General features: G+C 41.6%; 1 protein-coding gene across 2 annotated transcripts in view; it reads right to left on the bottom strand.

Moving 5' to 3' along the window:
* LOC110979617 (uncharacterized) overlaps nucleotides 1-18,215 on the bottom strand; it is a 42,393-nt gene extending 24,178 nt beyond the window's left edge. Inside the window, exons 1-6 of one of the 2 annotated variants that reach the window (XM_022235594.2) lie at nucleotides 18,034-18,215; nucleotides 14,381-15,410; nucleotides 14,100-14,111; nucleotides 11,957-12,183; nucleotides 10,193-10,437; nucleotides 1,352-1,544 (exon numbers count right to left, since the gene is read on the bottom strand). In XM_022235594.2, the coding sequence (XP_022091286.2) occupies nucleotides 1,352-1,544; nucleotides 10,193-10,437; nucleotides 11,957-12,183; nucleotides 14,100-14,111; nucleotides 14,381-15,296 (1,593 nt within the window). In that variant the 5' untranslated portion in view covers nucleotides 15,297-15,410; nucleotides 18,034-18,215. The remainder of the gene's footprint in view (nucleotides 1-1,351; nucleotides 1,545-10,192; nucleotides 10,438-11,956; nucleotides 12,184-14,099; nucleotides 14,112-14,380; nucleotides 15,411-18,033) is intronic. The other variant, XM_022235595.2, reaches the window with a different exon arrangement.
* Nucleotides 18,216-18,405: the final 190 nt, after the last annotated feature.

Below are 18,405 nucleotides of genomic sequence, written 5' to 3'. Positions count from 1 at the left end.
ACAGGAACGGAGCCTGTCGTTCCAGAGTGTTTGATTGATAATTACATGCACACAAGAACGGAGCCTGTTCCTTGGGTGGAAAGGAACATGTTTGGGTATGAATTTAACAATTTACATGAAAAAAATCCTGTCCTACTAGTTCTAGTCAACGGTAACATTTTGAACAAAGGAGGCTGACAAGATGCACAAACAATTTTTATTGACCGCACATAGCCATACATGCTGATTCTTTAAAGGAATATAAAATTCTAATGGCCCTAACTGCAAAAATGATTTGTCTGAGAAGGTTCTAAACACAAATGCAAAACATGGACTTTTCAGTTCACAAGGTACTGAGAAATATATGTAACTGAGGAAGTAATATTAAAGAGAAAAGGAGTGGGGAAAACTCTTGATGCACTGAACACTCATGGGAAAGGGCAACTCAAGCTTGCAAATTAGTGATATTGTAAGACGGTTTGATTCAAAATTAAGTTATGGCCTAACAGCAGGATTATAAAGAATGGAACACAAGAAGGCTTAATTTGTCTTCAAGATGGGCGAGTCACACATCTTCAAACCACATCTGACCGAAACCGGGAACTACGTTCTTGTCTCTTTAAAAGAATTTTGAGCCTTCCCATCCTGGAAAGTGCAAGTGCATGAAAGGCTGCAGCACACACATCAATAATGCACTATCATGTTGGAAGAGACGTCATACCTAAAGTGTCTCCCCCCACAGTTGATGAACATGGTATTCAATGTGTTAGGGTTTCATTCCGCTCTCTCCCGTTAACTCAATTCCACGGTGCAACGCCGAGGAACGGGGGGGGGGGAATCTGCGACGTAAACAATGAATAATGCATTCAGCCAGACGGCGAGCAGCCAGGTGCTGACTTGAGGATTACCGGGAATAACAAGATGCTGAGGAGCTGCACGCTCTCACAGGAGTCCTTCCTCTTGAAACAATTTCAGACATCACTCTCAAGATGCTCGCTGCAGTGCACGGCTCTCGTCAGTTTCAACAACAGATATTAACGTCATCATCTGGTCTATGCACATTCAATTTTGTAAATTAGCCGCACCAAGAGGTTTCATGCGTCATCTGTAATTACACTGTACCACAGCTAAAGTACCCGTACTCGATGGCAGGTATCGACAAAGAGATAGGCGTTTAGTGTCAGTAGCGTGACCATTTGCAGGGGGGGTGACCCCCCTCACCCTGGGGAGCAGCTCCCCCTATCCATGATCCAAATTTTGGAAGGTAACTCACTTTATGCCTACATGAACATGTATACATCTCTATAGCAAAAATAGAAATCTACTGAAAACCCAAATCAAAACTCAAGATCTCAAGGGATCCTCGACTTACCTCAATGTGCCCACCAATCAAAACACTGGTTGTTTCCATGAGGCCATGGACAATTCTCATGGCGTGGAGATAGGCCATCCCCGCTGATACCTGCGTCGCTATGGCATGGACATGGCTCTCCTGAATGGTGCGCGGGTGACTGTGGAGGAAATCTCGGAGGGTGCCATGCTGATAATAGGCCGTGCAGACAAATCTGGAAACAAGTCAGAATCAAGAAGGTCATCATTGCCAGTGCACTCAAGGGAAGGTCAAGGAGACAATGGGGTATATTGTCCTGGCTCAGTCCCATGAGGAAGCCGAGGGGGGTTTACTACAAATACACATATATTTGACAAAATTGACATTGTTTGCATTTTTATTTTTCTCTTGTTACCCTTGTTCTGCTATAGGGGCCTACTTATATTTGTTGCTCTGAAATGATGTACCACTGTTTTCTAATTGTCTGTCTCTGTTATATTTCGTGTGGTCATTTTGAACGTGCACATATTTGGCTTGTTTTTGTTCTTATTTAAAGATGTACTGTTGTAGTTGCACTCAGACCTACTGTACAAGGTGCAATTCTTTGTTGTTGATGACGGCCTCGTCAATGTTGTTGCTGTTTTGCCCTTTTTTGGTCATTTTTGTACTTGGGCTAGTTTTCACCTTTCCTCAGTTTGATTTGTAACTTGTATTGTTAATGAATCTCAGGCAATTTCATTCTATTTTCACGAATTTCACTGTTTTCTGTTGTGATGTATTTCTATAATATCATTTGTTTACCAAAGAAATTTTGTGATATTTATATTAATTATCAGATAATAATCAAATATTCATATTGTTTTCTACAATTCCTATGAATTACAAAACTTTGCTGTAATCAAGCTGCCTTAAAAACTCATTTTGTATGACTGTGCTTTTATATTAAGACAAACCTTGGTCTGAAGCCAAATCAAACACACATCTTTTTTAATCATAGCTGCCATAGCTGCCAAACTGTTACTCTGAGAACAAACCATTATTTTCATACGACGTAAAATGTTTCAATTGTTCAAAGTGCATTAATCACTAGTTTTTCACATGCAGTCATTATGCATTTTGAGAAAAGCTTATCACTGTACAACTAAAGCACACTTCATAATTTTGATGGCTGACGGTAGAATAACACACATGTCAATATAACAATAGGAAGCTTTTTGCTTAATGACAAGATGATTAATTAAAGTAAAATTTTATCACAAAAGTACTTTGTCACACAACTACAAATGTACGTAGAGTTACAACTAAATCTCCATGGGTTAGCGTTAAAATATACAGTGAATTTCTCAACCCACTTCTACCCGTAGGATTTGCCTTTTCTGACAACCTGATGAATATTTCAATCCCTGTGGTCTTTTCCAGATTTAAGCCTTCTCCATCATGCATGCAGCGACTTCCATCCCACTAGCCTGGCTGATCCAAATTTAATAGTAGTGGATATCAGGGCAGAAGGGGGGGGGAAGAGGGAGAAAGAACTGTCAGCATCTTAAGATTCGTTGGAGCAGCAGGGGGTCAGGGGTCAAAGCCAAGGTGGTTGCCTAGGTGTACAGCAGTCACTCTGCACCTTTCCTGTCTGGACAGGTTTGCCCAGCCAAGAGTAATGGTCCGTGAACACTGACATTTCCCTTGACAGGGGAGCATGTATTTATGAGCATTTTCTTGGTTTTGACACAGGTATGCACTACGCTTTCAATCACAACGGGTACACAGGCAGTATTCAGTGTTTTTCAGACTGATCAATTAATTGAATGCTCAATTCAGTGATTGATTAATGGATCTAATTAAAGATTGATTTACAAATTGTCTGCCTAAATTCAATAATAGTTTACTGGAAAGTTGTTGAATGCTGATAAACTGAATTCGCTGCAGTGACTGATGACCAGCAAAGTGATTTACTGACCAACTCACTGATGCCTTGACTTCTTGTTATGTGACTCAGGACAGATTGATTTTTACGGGTTGGGGTAAATAACAAAGTGGTGGCACTCCTGCATGTTTGATTGAAACCAAAGTGTCTTGCGATGTTCAATTTCAAGATGGGAAAGGAGAAATAGGATGGGAGATCAAACTTCACAGCCAGGGAGGTGAAATCCATAAATCCTTGATAGGACCACAGAGCAAGGCTGCGGCAACACAGGCACATCTTTGTGGATAATGGCCGTCCATTAAGATGGCCCGTTACTTAGCTGCTGTCACGAAGAAAAACAGCCGGAGGACCTGATGTGTCATACTTGTACATTACATTCTATTTTCACTTCACAGTCACTTAAATACATGTTTTTTACAAATTGTTGGCTGGAGGGGAGCGGGATCACCTGTTGCTTTCCTGATGCCTGGACGTTTTGAGATCCCTACGCGATTCAGCAGCTGTAGTAACATGAACTCTGATCTATATGTGACAAACAAATGCTGATGTGTACATTAAGTCTGCTTTTTTGCTGTACAGACAGAGCTGCAAGCAACTTGGGAGAACAGCCCCAAGGTTCTCCAAACCAAACACATCACTATCATAGAAAATCATGTGACACTCATGACAACCATGTACATGTAGCTTCAATTAGAGATGGACTGACGGAGGACCAAGGACAATGTCATGGATGCCATGTTGCAAAGTGGCTCTAAAATGTCTACATGGGTACAGGTTTAGGTTTGTTTTTGTAACTCCATGGGCACCAGTCACTCAAAGAGGCCTTCATACACATGTATCTGCCATATGTGGAGTGACCTTCCAGCCATAAAGTGATTCACAACTGCTACCAAGTGCAAAACCACTACAAAGTGATTTTCATAAACAGAAAGGAAAAGCACAGGACGGAATACAACTAGCCATACACATACATGTACATGAAGCTGTGAAGAGGACTGTGAACGACACAGTCAAGTCAGGAGTCAGGTTGGCACACTGGTACTTTCCTCGCTTTTCACCTCTGCAACCTGGATTCGAATCCTGATTAGGCTAATGTGGATTTGGTTTTCTGTTCTTAGATTCTCTGGAATATCTGTCCAGGCTTTGCCTCTGATTTCTACGACTTGACTATTTTAATTGTCTCTATACAGGTTTCAAGGGATCCCACTTGAAATAAATCAAAAGACTTTCATTGGCTATCCAAGCCATCCATGCCATTTCAGTGATAAATAAGGTCCAAAGTCCTGAATGGCAGAAAGGGACAATTTGCTAATTTTCTGAAGTCCTATTTTTGGGATGTGAAAACAAATGGCGAGCTTCTGATGTGTATTTCAAAGAAATAGATTTAAAAAGCACAAATTTCACAAAATCAAGAATTCAGGCTTGTAATATTGTTTTAGGCTTCGTTGAAATTCCCTATCTATAATTAGTCAGTACTCACAAAATTTCACATGCATGTATGTTACATTATACAGTTTAGCCAAGCCACTAAAATCAAAGAGTGAAAATAAATCTAATGTGCAGATAGCACATTCATTTTTTTTTATCAAGGCTAGCCTTATTACTAATGACAGTCACATTGGGAGCAACACAGACTCACTGTAACATTACTCACTCTAAATCTAAAACACAATCGGTAGGGTCAAAACATCTTTGAATTGGATGCACACTGCATGCAGCCCTTAAACGGTTTTTCACTTACAACAATTTCACAGAACATGCAGGCTGAAACTTGCATACATGTGGGTGCATATATGCATGGCAACACTAGGAACACGCCTACGTCCGTCTAATGGCTCTTCTGCTTCAACAGCTGCAATGCTTACAAGGGACACAAATCTATTTGGATAAAAGGTTAATTCCCACATACAGGTAGAAAACGTTCCAGACTTGAACAACCCACACTCAGAGTAACAGTTTATGCGGAAAAGGAGAGTCATGTAAGGGGGCAATCCATGCATGGTCACTGCTACGCTGTAGTTTTCTGACGGTAAAGTTCACTTCATTTCTTAAGCCCCTCGCCCTCCTTTTCTGTAATTCATCTTTCTACAAGGCAGTCCCGGGAGGAAAATCATCCTTTTTGTTCAAGATGTCTCCCCCCCAAAAAAACAAGCAAAACAAGGAAAGACTAGAGGTGGTGTTGGTGAACAAACACATAGCTATTCCCAAAATGTTTTTATTGTCTTTTGATGACTGTGAACGAGTATCATCAGTTTGCAATCATTTGGACTACAAATAATTGCCAAAGTGGCATGTATAACGAAAACCAAATATCACTGCAATTGAACCGATAGTGCATGAGATATGACGATTTGAGTGTTGAAATACAAGTTCCGGTCAAACCAGAAGTAGAGGTCACATGAGGTCAAGATATCAATTTTTATCTACAACACGTCCCCGACCATGTGCATACCAAATTTGAGTTAAATCGGTCAAACAGCTTACTAGTTATTATACTGTAAAGTATGAACTTTTGAATTGAGGTCACTTGACTCCTGATGATGTCACAGTACAAAAGTTTCGAGGCTCATCTTCTGATGATGGTTAATTACTATACCAAGTTTGAAATTGATCGGACTTGAGATTGGGAACAGCTAAAAAGCTACTTTAATTTTGGAACATATACATTCAACGTCAAATTTCATGCTACCGCACAAGTTTTCCCTCTTTCCTGTATATTTCACATTTGCCTATGCCCTACACTGTTTCATGTCTTCCAAGCAGCCATCCACAAAGTCACGTGTCAGGATCAATGTGTTGTCATGACAACCAGCACCCTCCCCATTTTGCAATCAATACTTAAAGCGGAACAGTCCTGATATCTAGAGTCTATGTAAACAACCTCAGAGATCCGCGGTCTGTGTTTAGATGCCCACACCCAGGCACACATGCGTACGTGGAACTCAAAGTATACAACATCACCACCACTCCTTCCTGTCGCGAGCGCTAATTCAATTGATTGTCCGGCCACCGTAACACTTATTTACCTTCCCCCTTGCATTCAAGACCAAAAACGCACACACGCTGTTGGCAGTTTCATCGGCAATAATGCACGCATCATCCATCAAACGCAAACAGTTTTAATAAATTAGACGCCTACCATTAGCTCCCAGTTGTTCTCTCTTTTTTTCTGTTCCTAACCTTGCTATTCAAACTTCAAGGCTACCTGGCAATGCTCAACGTTTGCAGATAAAAGATTAACGAAGCCCTTTTGTTTCACGACAGATTCACTACTTTTGTTTATCAATATCAATCTTTAGCTATTGATATTTGTTATAAACTGCTCTTGATATAATGCCCCAAGGATAAAGGAACATCTGTGATGGTGGTAGTAACACCAATGGTGCACTGATCACTTGTTTGGTTGCTCCGTTGTATCAAAGCTAACAACCAACCAATACAGTACAATACATGTACACGCCTACAGTGATAAATCAACTATCAGGCTCATAAATCCAAATTTCAGGGTGATAAATTTTAACCAAGCAGGCCTCCTGCAAGATGGCAAATCTTTCAATTAAAGCACATACAGTGCATGTATGCCGTGTACTGCCACAGAAAGGAAACTGATGTGAATGCTTTTAAAACATAAGAATTACCTCAACAAGAAGCTTCTTTTTTACAACAGGACAACCAGAGAGCAAATCTATTAGAATTCCATCACAAACCTTCAATATATTCAAAGGTGTGAGAAAAGAGCTCAGTATTGATGAGTGACCCTGTAATGCATGTCAAATCCACAGAGTAAAGCCAGGCTTCCATATGGTTGTCTGCAACGCAGACATTCTGCAAGATGTCAAGATGCAGACATTCGTGGAAGAGACATCGCGCGACATCATTCCACCAAAAAAAATTGAACAAAATGGCGTCTGACACTCGGAACATTTTTGCAAAAAAATGCCCTTTTTAGGTGGCAATGTTTCCTCTTGAAGCTAAATTGATACTCTAGTTTGATTAATTTGTCAATGGTCAGCTATTTTGTTGATGATTGGGGATGCATATGCTCGTACAAGGAGAAAATGGACAAAATGAGTGGTACTGAGCGAGAGAAACATCGTTGTACGCCCGTCATGCCAGTGGGCGTGTTTGTACAGGCCTACTCAGTGACTCAACGCAGACAGTCGGCAAAGTTGAACCAGGCTCAACTTTGACAATCTGTCGGGGGTGGTTTTCATTATGTCTGGGTTATGAGTGATACTTCCGTTTAACATATTTCCATATGTCAGTGTTGCAGTTTGCATCTTGATTGCCTTGCTCTCTGTGTTTCTTACGTTGACATGGAAACCAGGCTCAACACAGAAACATTCTGTAGGATGCATGATGAACAAGATTCAGTGATATCATTTATCTTGAAACCAAGCTCTAGTGTGAGGGGGAATTAAGTCTACAACTGTCTAACAGGCCTCTCGCCATCTTCCCACAAGAAAGCAAAAGGCGATCGTCAATTATGATCTTCCCTTGCAGTCATTCATAAATACATTGTGGCTGTTGCTGTGGCAACGCATGCAGGAATGACGCCGCCAGACCATCAGGCTTGATCAGTCAGATGCAGCACTGTAGCTGCAGACTCATTAGTGGCTGATGTCCAGATCTGGATATTGTAAATTGATGCACCGGTTTTTCCATCAATTTCTGGCGAGGAGACTGACTGCTCTGCATAAGTCTAACGCGTGTTAGTGCCCTGCGTTTGTTTGTAACAAATACACAGGATGAATATAAAGACACATGTATAGGTTGTCATGCCGAAATAAAACCGATTGCAAAAAAAAAGTAATACCTGCAGTAAGAGAGAGTGTGAGGCCAGTTATGTTAATCTCTTGGCTACTAAAATCCAGCATGCAGTATTCAGTGAATCTAAATGTGCTGTGCTACACCCCCTTTTGAGCAACATTTTGGTAGCCATATCATAGAGATGCATGTACGTGTACCAGTGCCTCAGTGTCCATTACTTCTGTTAATGCTGTGCACTCTATGCGGAATTATTAAACACTAGTAGGCCTACTTGTTTACGGCTAAGGACACGTGGTGCATGAAAATTTGGCACAATTTCCAGTGTGCTCTGATCTTGATTCAGATTGCACATCTTGAGAATGAATGAGTAACCAAACCTTGTCCACGAATCTGATTGAGCCTGCTAATAGAGTCTGTACAATGCCCTCGTCAGAAGGTTCTTCACAAATAGCAAACTATGCGACAGATCAAACAAGCCGTTAACTGAAACTGAGGCCTTTTTGACCAAATAAAGGGAATAAAGTATTTCCATCGGTGTAACTGATCAGAATGCTTGGCTGAGGGATAAAGTTTCACAAATGAACAGTATGTCTGAACTTGAAACTACCCTGTCTGGTGCCAATGCAGTACAACCACAAAAGCTTCTGTGAAAGCGTATTTGTGTCTGACAGAGAAATATTTCAAGTGGAACAAGTCCGTGACTTTCTTTTTTTTTCCCCAGGGAACAATAAGTCAGGCCTCCAAATGTAAGGTTGCACCAAATGTCGGGCAGTCAACTGCCAAAATGCAGATTTCCAAGCCATGGTGGATGACAAGTACTTGTCAGTGTAATGCACAAACAGACACGCAATCAAACTCCCACAATTTTGTGTTCAAAAGTTTGGTAGGAAAGCAAGCACAGCTAAACCTAAACTTGGAAAAATTTCCAGCAAGATTTCTTTATCGTATATTTCAGTGAAAAAAAAATTACCCCCTACTTTCCCAGATCTTAAAAACATCTCACCGAGAAATTTTTTATCTAGACACTGTTGCAGAATTGAAAAAGGTGCAGTCAGCTCCTTTTTTGAAAGTTTAAGCAAATACATGTACTACGAGCTGCTGGTTCCCTGGATTAGGATTAACACTGATCTCAACAACTGTTCATGAAGTAGTACTACTACAGGTGCTTTGCAGGCAGTGAACACACCTGCCAATGTTACACATTTGTATGTTTCAGTTTTGTTTCAAATCCTCACGAGTTGTTGCCGCATAAATTCCTTGGCACAGACCAACACGTTCAAGCAGGAAGCCAAGTGAACAAAATCACAACTGCAAGGAAACCTGTGAAACTTAAACTAATGTGTTTGGGCTTCTGTCCAAGCTTTACAGAGAACCTTTCCAAGTCCTGGAAAGTGAAAATAAATCTGTGACCAGAAGAAAACAACATTCCATACAACACCGAATGGGTACATGTACATGTAAGCCTACGTTTGTACTATCTAGTAGACTAACTTGCAAGAACTATGCGTGGTTAAATGTTGTTACTGAAAATGTCCCTTCTCCCGAAACATTTTGCACAGATTATCTTCAATGATATCAATGATTACGGCATTTATAAGCACTCCACCGTTCATGGCTTGGCTATTGGTCATTGGAGAAATATACTTCAACCTCACTATATTCTTCACATTTAGCATCATGGCAAGTTCCCCCACAGAAACCTCAGAAGACTCTCATAATTCTCCCAGTAAGACAGAAACAACTGCTGCATGGAAGTGCCAAACACTTCAAATGTCTTTGACGCTAATAGCATTGCCTCTTAACCACAGCTGAACCCACATTTTGACTGAACTGACATCCTGAGTTTAAGTAACCACAGCATGGAACTGTTTGACACTGTTCACTGAGCGCTGTTCTTAAAATAGTTTGACCACCTCCAGGATAAGCCGGCTCGGACAGAGTGTGCATTCATGATGAATATCTGGGGTGTTCGTTCTTCCACTGCAATGGCTGTGCAAATCTTCCTTTGCAAATGATTTCCAACACTGGATTACTGGATATGCACTGAAGAAGCCAGGGGAACAATAGGTAAGATAGGAGTGAACATAAACCTGGTGTCCACACCCTTGCAACTATTTGGCATCAATGCATGCAGTAAAAATATCCTGCTCAAGAACACAACCTCTGGCCCCAGCCCAAAAAAAGCCTACCTCTGAATGGCTGGCTTTTCTTGATCTGGATGGGCGGTGTCAGACTGGCCCCGGTCCAGCTTGGTCTGGGAGCTCTTGGAGTGCCACAGGTACTCCACAATGTTGCGGTGGTGCTCCAGTTGGCTCAAGCGGTACAGGATGCTAGACTCATTCCGCCATTCCCGTGAGTGTGGCTTGGTGAAGATCTTGAGCAGCCCCCGTCGTGGGGAGCCATTCTTGGACAGCCACTCAACTATCCCAAAGTTCTAGGGGAAAAGACATTGAATGAAAATTAGTAAATTGTTTTCTCAAACTTAACAAAATGTGGCCACCAGAGCAAGGAAAACACACTAGTATTACCCCTTACCCATACTGCAATGAGGAGATTGAGCCCTGTTAAGGTCAAACAACTAGAAATTGCAAGGAGAATTAACAAAAACCTGTAACTGCCCACACAGAAAAGCAAATAAAGTAAGAGTGAAGAAATGAACACAGTTAAAATCAAAATTAACTCTCTGCTTCCTTTAAAATGCACAACAGCCTCTCAGACAGAGTATGCATAGAAGTGGTAGGCAATCAATGAATGTCATTAATATATCAGAATCTTCATTGCATTTTTCTTTAGTCTCCCTGTTCTACATAAGGCATGCTTCAATTTCATCATGCATTTCTGTACTTCAAAGTCGTTAATCGTGAGTTTTCTGTACATCAACACCCATTAACAAAACACTTATTCTTTCCACTGAAAACATTTGTAGCAGAATTTTTGTGATTAAAAATGAAAATATGGTAGGTCAAGCTAAATTATAATTTAGGGAACAGCAACCCAGAGTTCACCAACATCAACATGCTGTGCACAATTATATGCAGAGGGTCTGTATACTGTCAAATACATCCAATCCGTGTGATCTGACAAACAACAAAGACAAATCTAAACTCTACTCCACTTGGATTCTTAAAGGCGAAGACATTTTTTCCTCTCCATGTCATTTTTTTTTTCTTCCTTCAATCCTCTCTTCATCCCACAAGGTGCCAGCCAGTCATCACAATCCTGCCCAAAGCTACACTGAGCGTTCTTCCCAATGCGAAATTGTTATGTGGCTGAAAGGAAATCTCACTGACAGCTTTGCAGGCACACTGAGGCCGAGACACGATACCTCAGAAGCTCCTATATCTTTTATAAGAAGCAACGAGTCCTAAGAAGCACAGAAAATGTACAGTGGAGGTGTTCTCTCACTGCTACAAGAGTCCTCCTGCCTGTGCAAGAGTACCAGCAGAGGCCGTCTAGGTTTACAGCTGACAAGAATTTTGCTGATTGCTCAAAGGCCAGTGTATGGATTCTTTTCCACCTCCCTGACTGAACCCTTGAGCTGCAACGGCCGAGCGTGACGATGCATAATAATTACATGGTCCATCAAAATCATGCACTCTATCATATTGAGCCAAAAAAATGCCTCGATACAAACCAAGCAAAACTTTCAAATTCATCACATTACTACGCTGTTCCACCATACTACTTAAAGGTGCAAATGATTTGTTGAATCTTTTAACAAAGCATTTTACCCTTTGAGTAATAAAAAAGCCACAGTTTACTTGTGTCTCATATGGGCATTCTGAAATTCCAAATCTCATGTGCGTGCCTGAGTACGCAAATTAACTGATATCATGAAAAATAAAATGGAAAACTGAACTGCTTTCTTCTAGTCTACATCACAGAGTGCTAACAAAATTGGTTCACCAGTGATGCTTTACACGTACGTAAGAAGTAATCAATGGCACTCATACCGTGTTCATATGGCGTCCTATAATTGGGACTGTCTCTACCCAATGTACCACAGGCGGCGCATTGACACACTTCCCATTTTTCTGTTGCGGTGTCGGGATGCTGTCCACAGAAGGGGTATGGTTTCCATCTGGTTTCCCGTCCCCATCCCCATCCATCTTCTGCGGCATGGTAATGGCTCCTGTCAACTGACCAATTTGCAGCCGCACTGCATCTCTGCCATTTACAACTGTTAGAGGGAACACAGACTGTACCAATGAATCCCCTTCTATAAAATAGCTTGGTAGACTAAGGCTGCATCCAAATCTCTTGTCTAGAGCTAGGTCTATGTCTTCGCTCCATTGGAAATGCATGGAGACACGTAGACAACAGCTCTAGCAATAGCTCTGGAAGCCCGTTTCGGACATGGCCATAGACTTGGCATGAATACGACACCCACATGTATGCTGTAATATGTAGTCTGACATGTATTTAATGAGTACAAATACACCACAAAGGCAAAAATTAGGAAAACAATACAGGAAGGACATCAATTATTACACTGGAGACTCACTGTCATAAGAAACTGCTGTATAAAGCCTTTTGAGATTAAACACGTTATAAAGTGAATGTTTTTACTTGCTTGGTACAAATTCATGCAGAATCTTTAAAAACCTTTCAGGACTGAAATTATTCTGGTTAAAAACATTTTGGATACTGTACGTGAATAGGATGGGAAAAAATGCTGCATACTATGTGCATGCAAGTCATGTGACACAATATGAATAACACATATATATCTACTGGCTACATTTCTCGTAAGCTGCATACAGAATTCACTTTCATGTCTTTGCAAATTTCAGGCATGCTCGCGGTGCTTCAAATCCCATGGCATACAATACATGTACCGCATGGCTTGGGTACAAGACCCGTGCAATCTGCCTTCTCTTAATGTGCACTCAACTTCCGTGGTTGGATGTGCATACAACAAGTGCATATTTTAAAATGGAAATTAACATCACTAATCACACTCAAAAACACAAAGTCTACTTCAGAACTCAGGAGACCCATAACTAGGCGTGAATGAATTCCATTTTAGTACATTTTAGTACTCTCTAAATGACAGAACACACATTCTTTGGAGAGCAAATCAGTTGATCACCAGAGAGTGCTCATTCAGACTGCCTTAGAAAGCTCATAGCTCTAGAACACAGCCTTTATAGCAGTGCATGCGAACAAGAGACCTGTTCCCGTTGGATAAAGGTGATGAAAATGACTCTGTCTGTGACTCTACATCTGTGAGACACTTTTTTCTTATCGTAAATTTCAGGAAGGCATATCAAGTATGTAAAATTGTGAAATGCTGCAGTTCTGAAATGATGTCTCAGGATGTTTTACACATCAAACGAGTGGGCCAAATCAAATCTTGGAAGTTTAATATGACTGCCAATGGACAAATCTGTCGGCATGGCTGGCAAACTGTTAACATTCCAGTCTGCACATGTATGTACGTATTAAGTTTAACAGATGCACTTATTGCACTACACTACATGTGTACATGTAGATGCACTGCGCTGCAGTAACTTGAAAATTGATGCTGATAATTTCGTACTATTCAATCTAGAGCACTGCAGGTGCATTTCAGCATACTAAAAATATATGGCAAAGAGAGAGACACACATTGGCCTTATGCCTTTTCTCACTGCTTATCAATGATTCATTAGAGGTACATGTACATGTATCTCAAGGGTTGCTGATTATATATGCTAGGTCCACTACTCTCCTGATGGCGTGGGACATACATGTATATAGATTCATCTGGCAATAAGAAAGACATACATTGATGGAGGTGGCACCAAAATCACTCACAAGCATTCTTTAATTAGAGGCACATGTATGAGTACATTTTCTCTACCTTATTTGTCTAACCAGATGTGAATGTGCCCAGGTAAAGTCTGGGCATGTTGATTGGAAGAGATGCTTTGGTGGCTTGTTCCACTACTCTCAAAGGCAGAAAACAGATGACACATGCAGATGTACAAACTTAGCATGCTTTCAAACTCTGAACATTCAAGGATGCACTTTGTAATTGGGTTAGCACTAAATGGTAAACAACGATCAAAGCAAAATGTTGGCAATGATAAAATGGTGTGGAGTATTGCCTACCGTCAGTTTGTCCTGGATGACAATTATGGAATAAGCACAGAACAGCCTAAGTTAATTCACTTAACCATTATTTCATTAAAAAACAACAACAGAATTTCAATTCTTCCAAGTTACATCCACACTGAGATGTCATTTTTTTAATCAATGCAAATTTCTGACATGCTTTACAGAAAACAGTTATGTCAAAAAATGTCAACTTGTTTCAATTCAAATAATATCGTTTTCAGTCTAAACATATTTTTAATTACCGTCACTCATCAAGAGATAAAACTCACACCCACCTCTATTTTTTGTTCCTTTCAAGCAAGATGAAAAGGTACAGTTCTTGCATCTAACTCTCCAGAAATAGAGAAAGGATCCGGCAACATTTCCAAAGGGCTGAACCACGCCAAACATCCACTGTAACACCGAGCCCGACACCTCGACCCCTGCAAACATGCACAGCACAGTAAGCAGTCCAGGGATCCAGAAGATCACCGTGCCGAGAATGGTGCAGCAGAGCCGCTTGACCAGGAGTGAGTTCTTGCGCTGGACCCGCACTTCCATTGGGATGGCGGACACTGGCACATTCCGCTGACGGGTGAGATGGCACAGCATCACCACGAACAGCAGGAACAGCGTAAAGACACCGAGGGATTCGACGATGTAGAGCACCAAGGTTACTTCCCACATGGGGGCCCAGGGCGAATGCAAAGGAAGACATAGGGTGTAGCGGGAGCTTACCTGCCCAGCCTCGAAGGCATCAAAGGGGAGAAACGGAAACGTGATGACTACCAAAATGATGAGCGCTTCGATGGCGGTGATACCCCGTATCTTGGGCAAGTAGTTCTTGCCTTGCTTAAAGCACCTCGGGAACAAAAGCCAAAGGAAGAGATTGGTTGCCATGGTGAGCATTGTTGATAGAGACAGCAGACAACCTAAAACCCCAATGTAGCCGCAGAAGGAACATAACATGCGGTATTTCTCTTCCACGTCCTCCCCGTCTTCGACAGTGGTATCAATGGCCGCCACTAACATAAACACTGGGGTCAAAATGTTGCACAGCAGAAAGTAATACATAAAGAATTCATTGACACTGTTTTCCTTTTTCCTCGGAGTGCCTGTGAAGATTAGCAGCAGACTAAAGACGATGATCATCAATGCAACAGTCCACATGCAAGCCATCAAGGGCTTGGAGATCTCCAGTGTAACTGACATGATTATGGATATTTTCCAGAGTCGGCTTCAGGCAACTGCTTCACAGTATTGCATGTCCATCACCGGCGTGGTTGCTCACACCAACCCTCATAATGAACCACGTCATCCCCATCGCTGTTCAGAAACAAATCAAATGTATGCATTATTACTTTATCACCAGAGCACTAGCTTGAAGTGTTTGATTGACTGACAAACGTTCACTCTATGAGTCATTCTAGAAGTTTCTGCTTGACCGCAACATGAACCCTGCGTGTATAGTCCAGTCCCCGGGCCAACTCCAAAAGTATGATCATGCTAACAACGACCAGCAAAATTATCCAGGCTGATAAGAGTTAAAGACAATAACTATATGTTGTCATTCATTCCACATTTGTTTCTCTCATGGGTGTTGGTCACATATCCACTTTGTTTGTTTTAGGGTAATAAGTAATGTTTTATCACATACAGTATCAGATATACTTTTATAATAAGTTTCAGTCAAATGTGGAATTAAAATTTCAGATCAGCAATTCAGCTACAGATATGAAAAGGTCAGTCGGGTTGCTCTAAATATAATTTTCAAGCTAATTTACCCGAAGGTTCATCAGCTGGGTACATGAGGGGAAAATTGGCATCTTCTTAGTTCTAGAGATCGTAAGAACTAGAGATGACAAGGGGCATGTAAAACTGTCCCATAATGTACATGTACGGACAGCTTGGAACCTCTCAGATGCCTACCCATACGTATGGAACATGCACAAACGCGGTGGGATGTGACGGGTATCCGAAAAGCTTCAAGCGAGTAGAAGACTGCAGACTGGACCACATCAGTGTGTAAGTGCATGCGCGTAATCAAACAATATGTTGCCCTGTTCTGGGGCCCCCTATGCGAAACGTACAAGAATAGTCCTGTCCTCTATCGGTATAGCTTTACTTCATCATCTTGATGTTCTTTGTCAAGTGCAACACGCACAACACAGTGGGTCAAACCATGATTGACAATGTTCGGCATCAAAAGCACACCCACTTCACCCTGTGTAGGTACTAACACTATCCCATCCTGAACTTATGCACCTGTCATTATTCAATCCCTTTCCCCTGTACACCCAAGATGTAGGGAATATCATTTCTGAAATGACAAATGTATGCCACCCCTGGGGCAGCCTTTCCTTGATGTAATGTGTCAATGGTAAAAATGTTTCCACATGACAAAACCCCTGGGGGGGAATTGACAGGTTCATAGGTTCCACATGTACAGTACCTTGGTAGGCCAAATTCTGTAATCCACTACAGTGGAAAGTCACTACATAATGAACGATGCAATACCAAACATTCGGAAGTACCGATCATTCCCCTTTTTGTGCACTTCAACGAAACATTACAAATTAGTTTTAAATATACATGTAAGAAACACATTTAGACCCGATGATAAATGACTCAACACTGGCGAAAATTGCACTCACGACAGATCAACGGCCAACACGTGGCATGGTCTGCATTATTAGTCGGTAACATTAGGCCTAGGTAGGGGGCATCACATGCAATGTGCATGTGTCACGTCCACAGCTATAGACAGCCACATAGACTGGCTGCCCAGCACTATATGCATACTATGCAATACTGGCGCCTCTCGACGGGGCAAACTCTTGCATGATAATGGCTACAAAGCTGGCGGATTTGAGTTTTAAAACCACCAAAACAGGAAATAAATGTGCAGACAGACACTAGCATTTGTTACTTGACTCAAAGAAATCTTTGATAAATATCTTACGTTTCGATCGTTTTCAAATATGCTTACCCGACATTTCATTGCCAACTTTGGACATACCTGTGCGTCTACTTAGTGTTACTGCACCCAGCACTGCCCATTTGTTAAAGTGCCATTTTACCAACAGGAACCAGTGTAACCATACCTACATGTCACATGCAGTTTTAAGCAAAGATGCAAGGAAAACTTGAGATAAACATAATAAAAACCAGACAGGTTTTTTTCCTTTCTCATTTTCTTAAACCTATTTTGCATGTAGATGTGGGCCCCAAATCTGCATATAGTGAAACATTTTGCAGGGCGGGCCGACATACGTCTGAATAAAGGCTGGAATTCGGAACGGGTGCCTGTGTCTGCGACTGAAATCACTATAGTGTCATGCTCGTTATACTAGCGACATTCCACTGTACCCTCAGTGCAGCTCCACGGTACCCTCAGTGCAGTAACATTTGTAGGTACCTTACTGGTGGCACAGAATACAAATTGTGAATGACTGCACAGCCTACCACAAATACATTCTGCTGCTCACAGATGGCCACAGGTTCAGTAGCAAAAGTGAACTTTCAGGATTGTATAGGCCGACAAAAAATAAACATAATTTTACTGCGAGCAAAATCACTGTTTATGGCAGTCTGTGCTCATTAATTATAGCAACACTTGTCTCAGACTCGTTCACAACAGTGACGGCACTACATAGGTCCATTCCAGTAGGGTTGCCAAGAATGCCGCACGCCACCCACAAAAAACACCCCCTTCCCTAAAAATTGAGAAAAAATAGTATTAATGAACAAAAATCCCCCCCCCCCTTTTTTGGCGTGAGAACGCGCCGCTGCTCACGTTGTGTGTGCAGAGCACGCGCGATCTGATGCACAACGAACCAACACGGTTCGATCGTCCGGGTATCAAGGATGTTCGCGGACTGCATCCCAGCATATCCCATTAACCCGATTAAATATAAGCACATTTCACAGAAGACAAGAGCTAACTTACGTTCACGCATCCTTCACTTCAGGTATTGTCTTCCTCGAAGTTTCAATTGAAAAAGGATCAGTTGGAAGCGAGCAACTTGCGCTAACTTCGCCCTCTCATGGTCCCGAGTGCAGCGCATAATGTAGTGACAAGGTGCAAGTTACAATACGCACAGCGTATTCAGTACGTCGGTTACGTATGCACTGTGTGAATGGTACGCCATGGGAGCACGTGGCTCAGCTACATAAGATCATTTTATGCGCTGCTCGTTCTGATTGGCCCATCACGATGGTTATGGTGCGTTTGTCTATCAGGTGATTATAAGATGGGCACACGTACGTGTATCGACAGATGATGCAACTGGCCTATTAGTTTGGCCTGAGTTGACAAATA

The sequence above is a fragment of the Acanthaster planci genome, linkage group LG01 (genome assembly GCF_054643075.1).
Source record: "Acanthaster planci isolate LZ-2023a linkage group LG01, COTS_SCS, whole genome shotgun sequence".
Taxonomy (NCBI): domain Eukaryota; kingdom Metazoa; phylum Echinodermata; class Asteroidea; order Valvatida; family Acanthasteridae; genus Acanthaster; species Acanthaster planci.
Note: the sequence above shows the minus strand (reverse complement) of the source record. Positions and strands in the feature narration are given on the sequence as shown.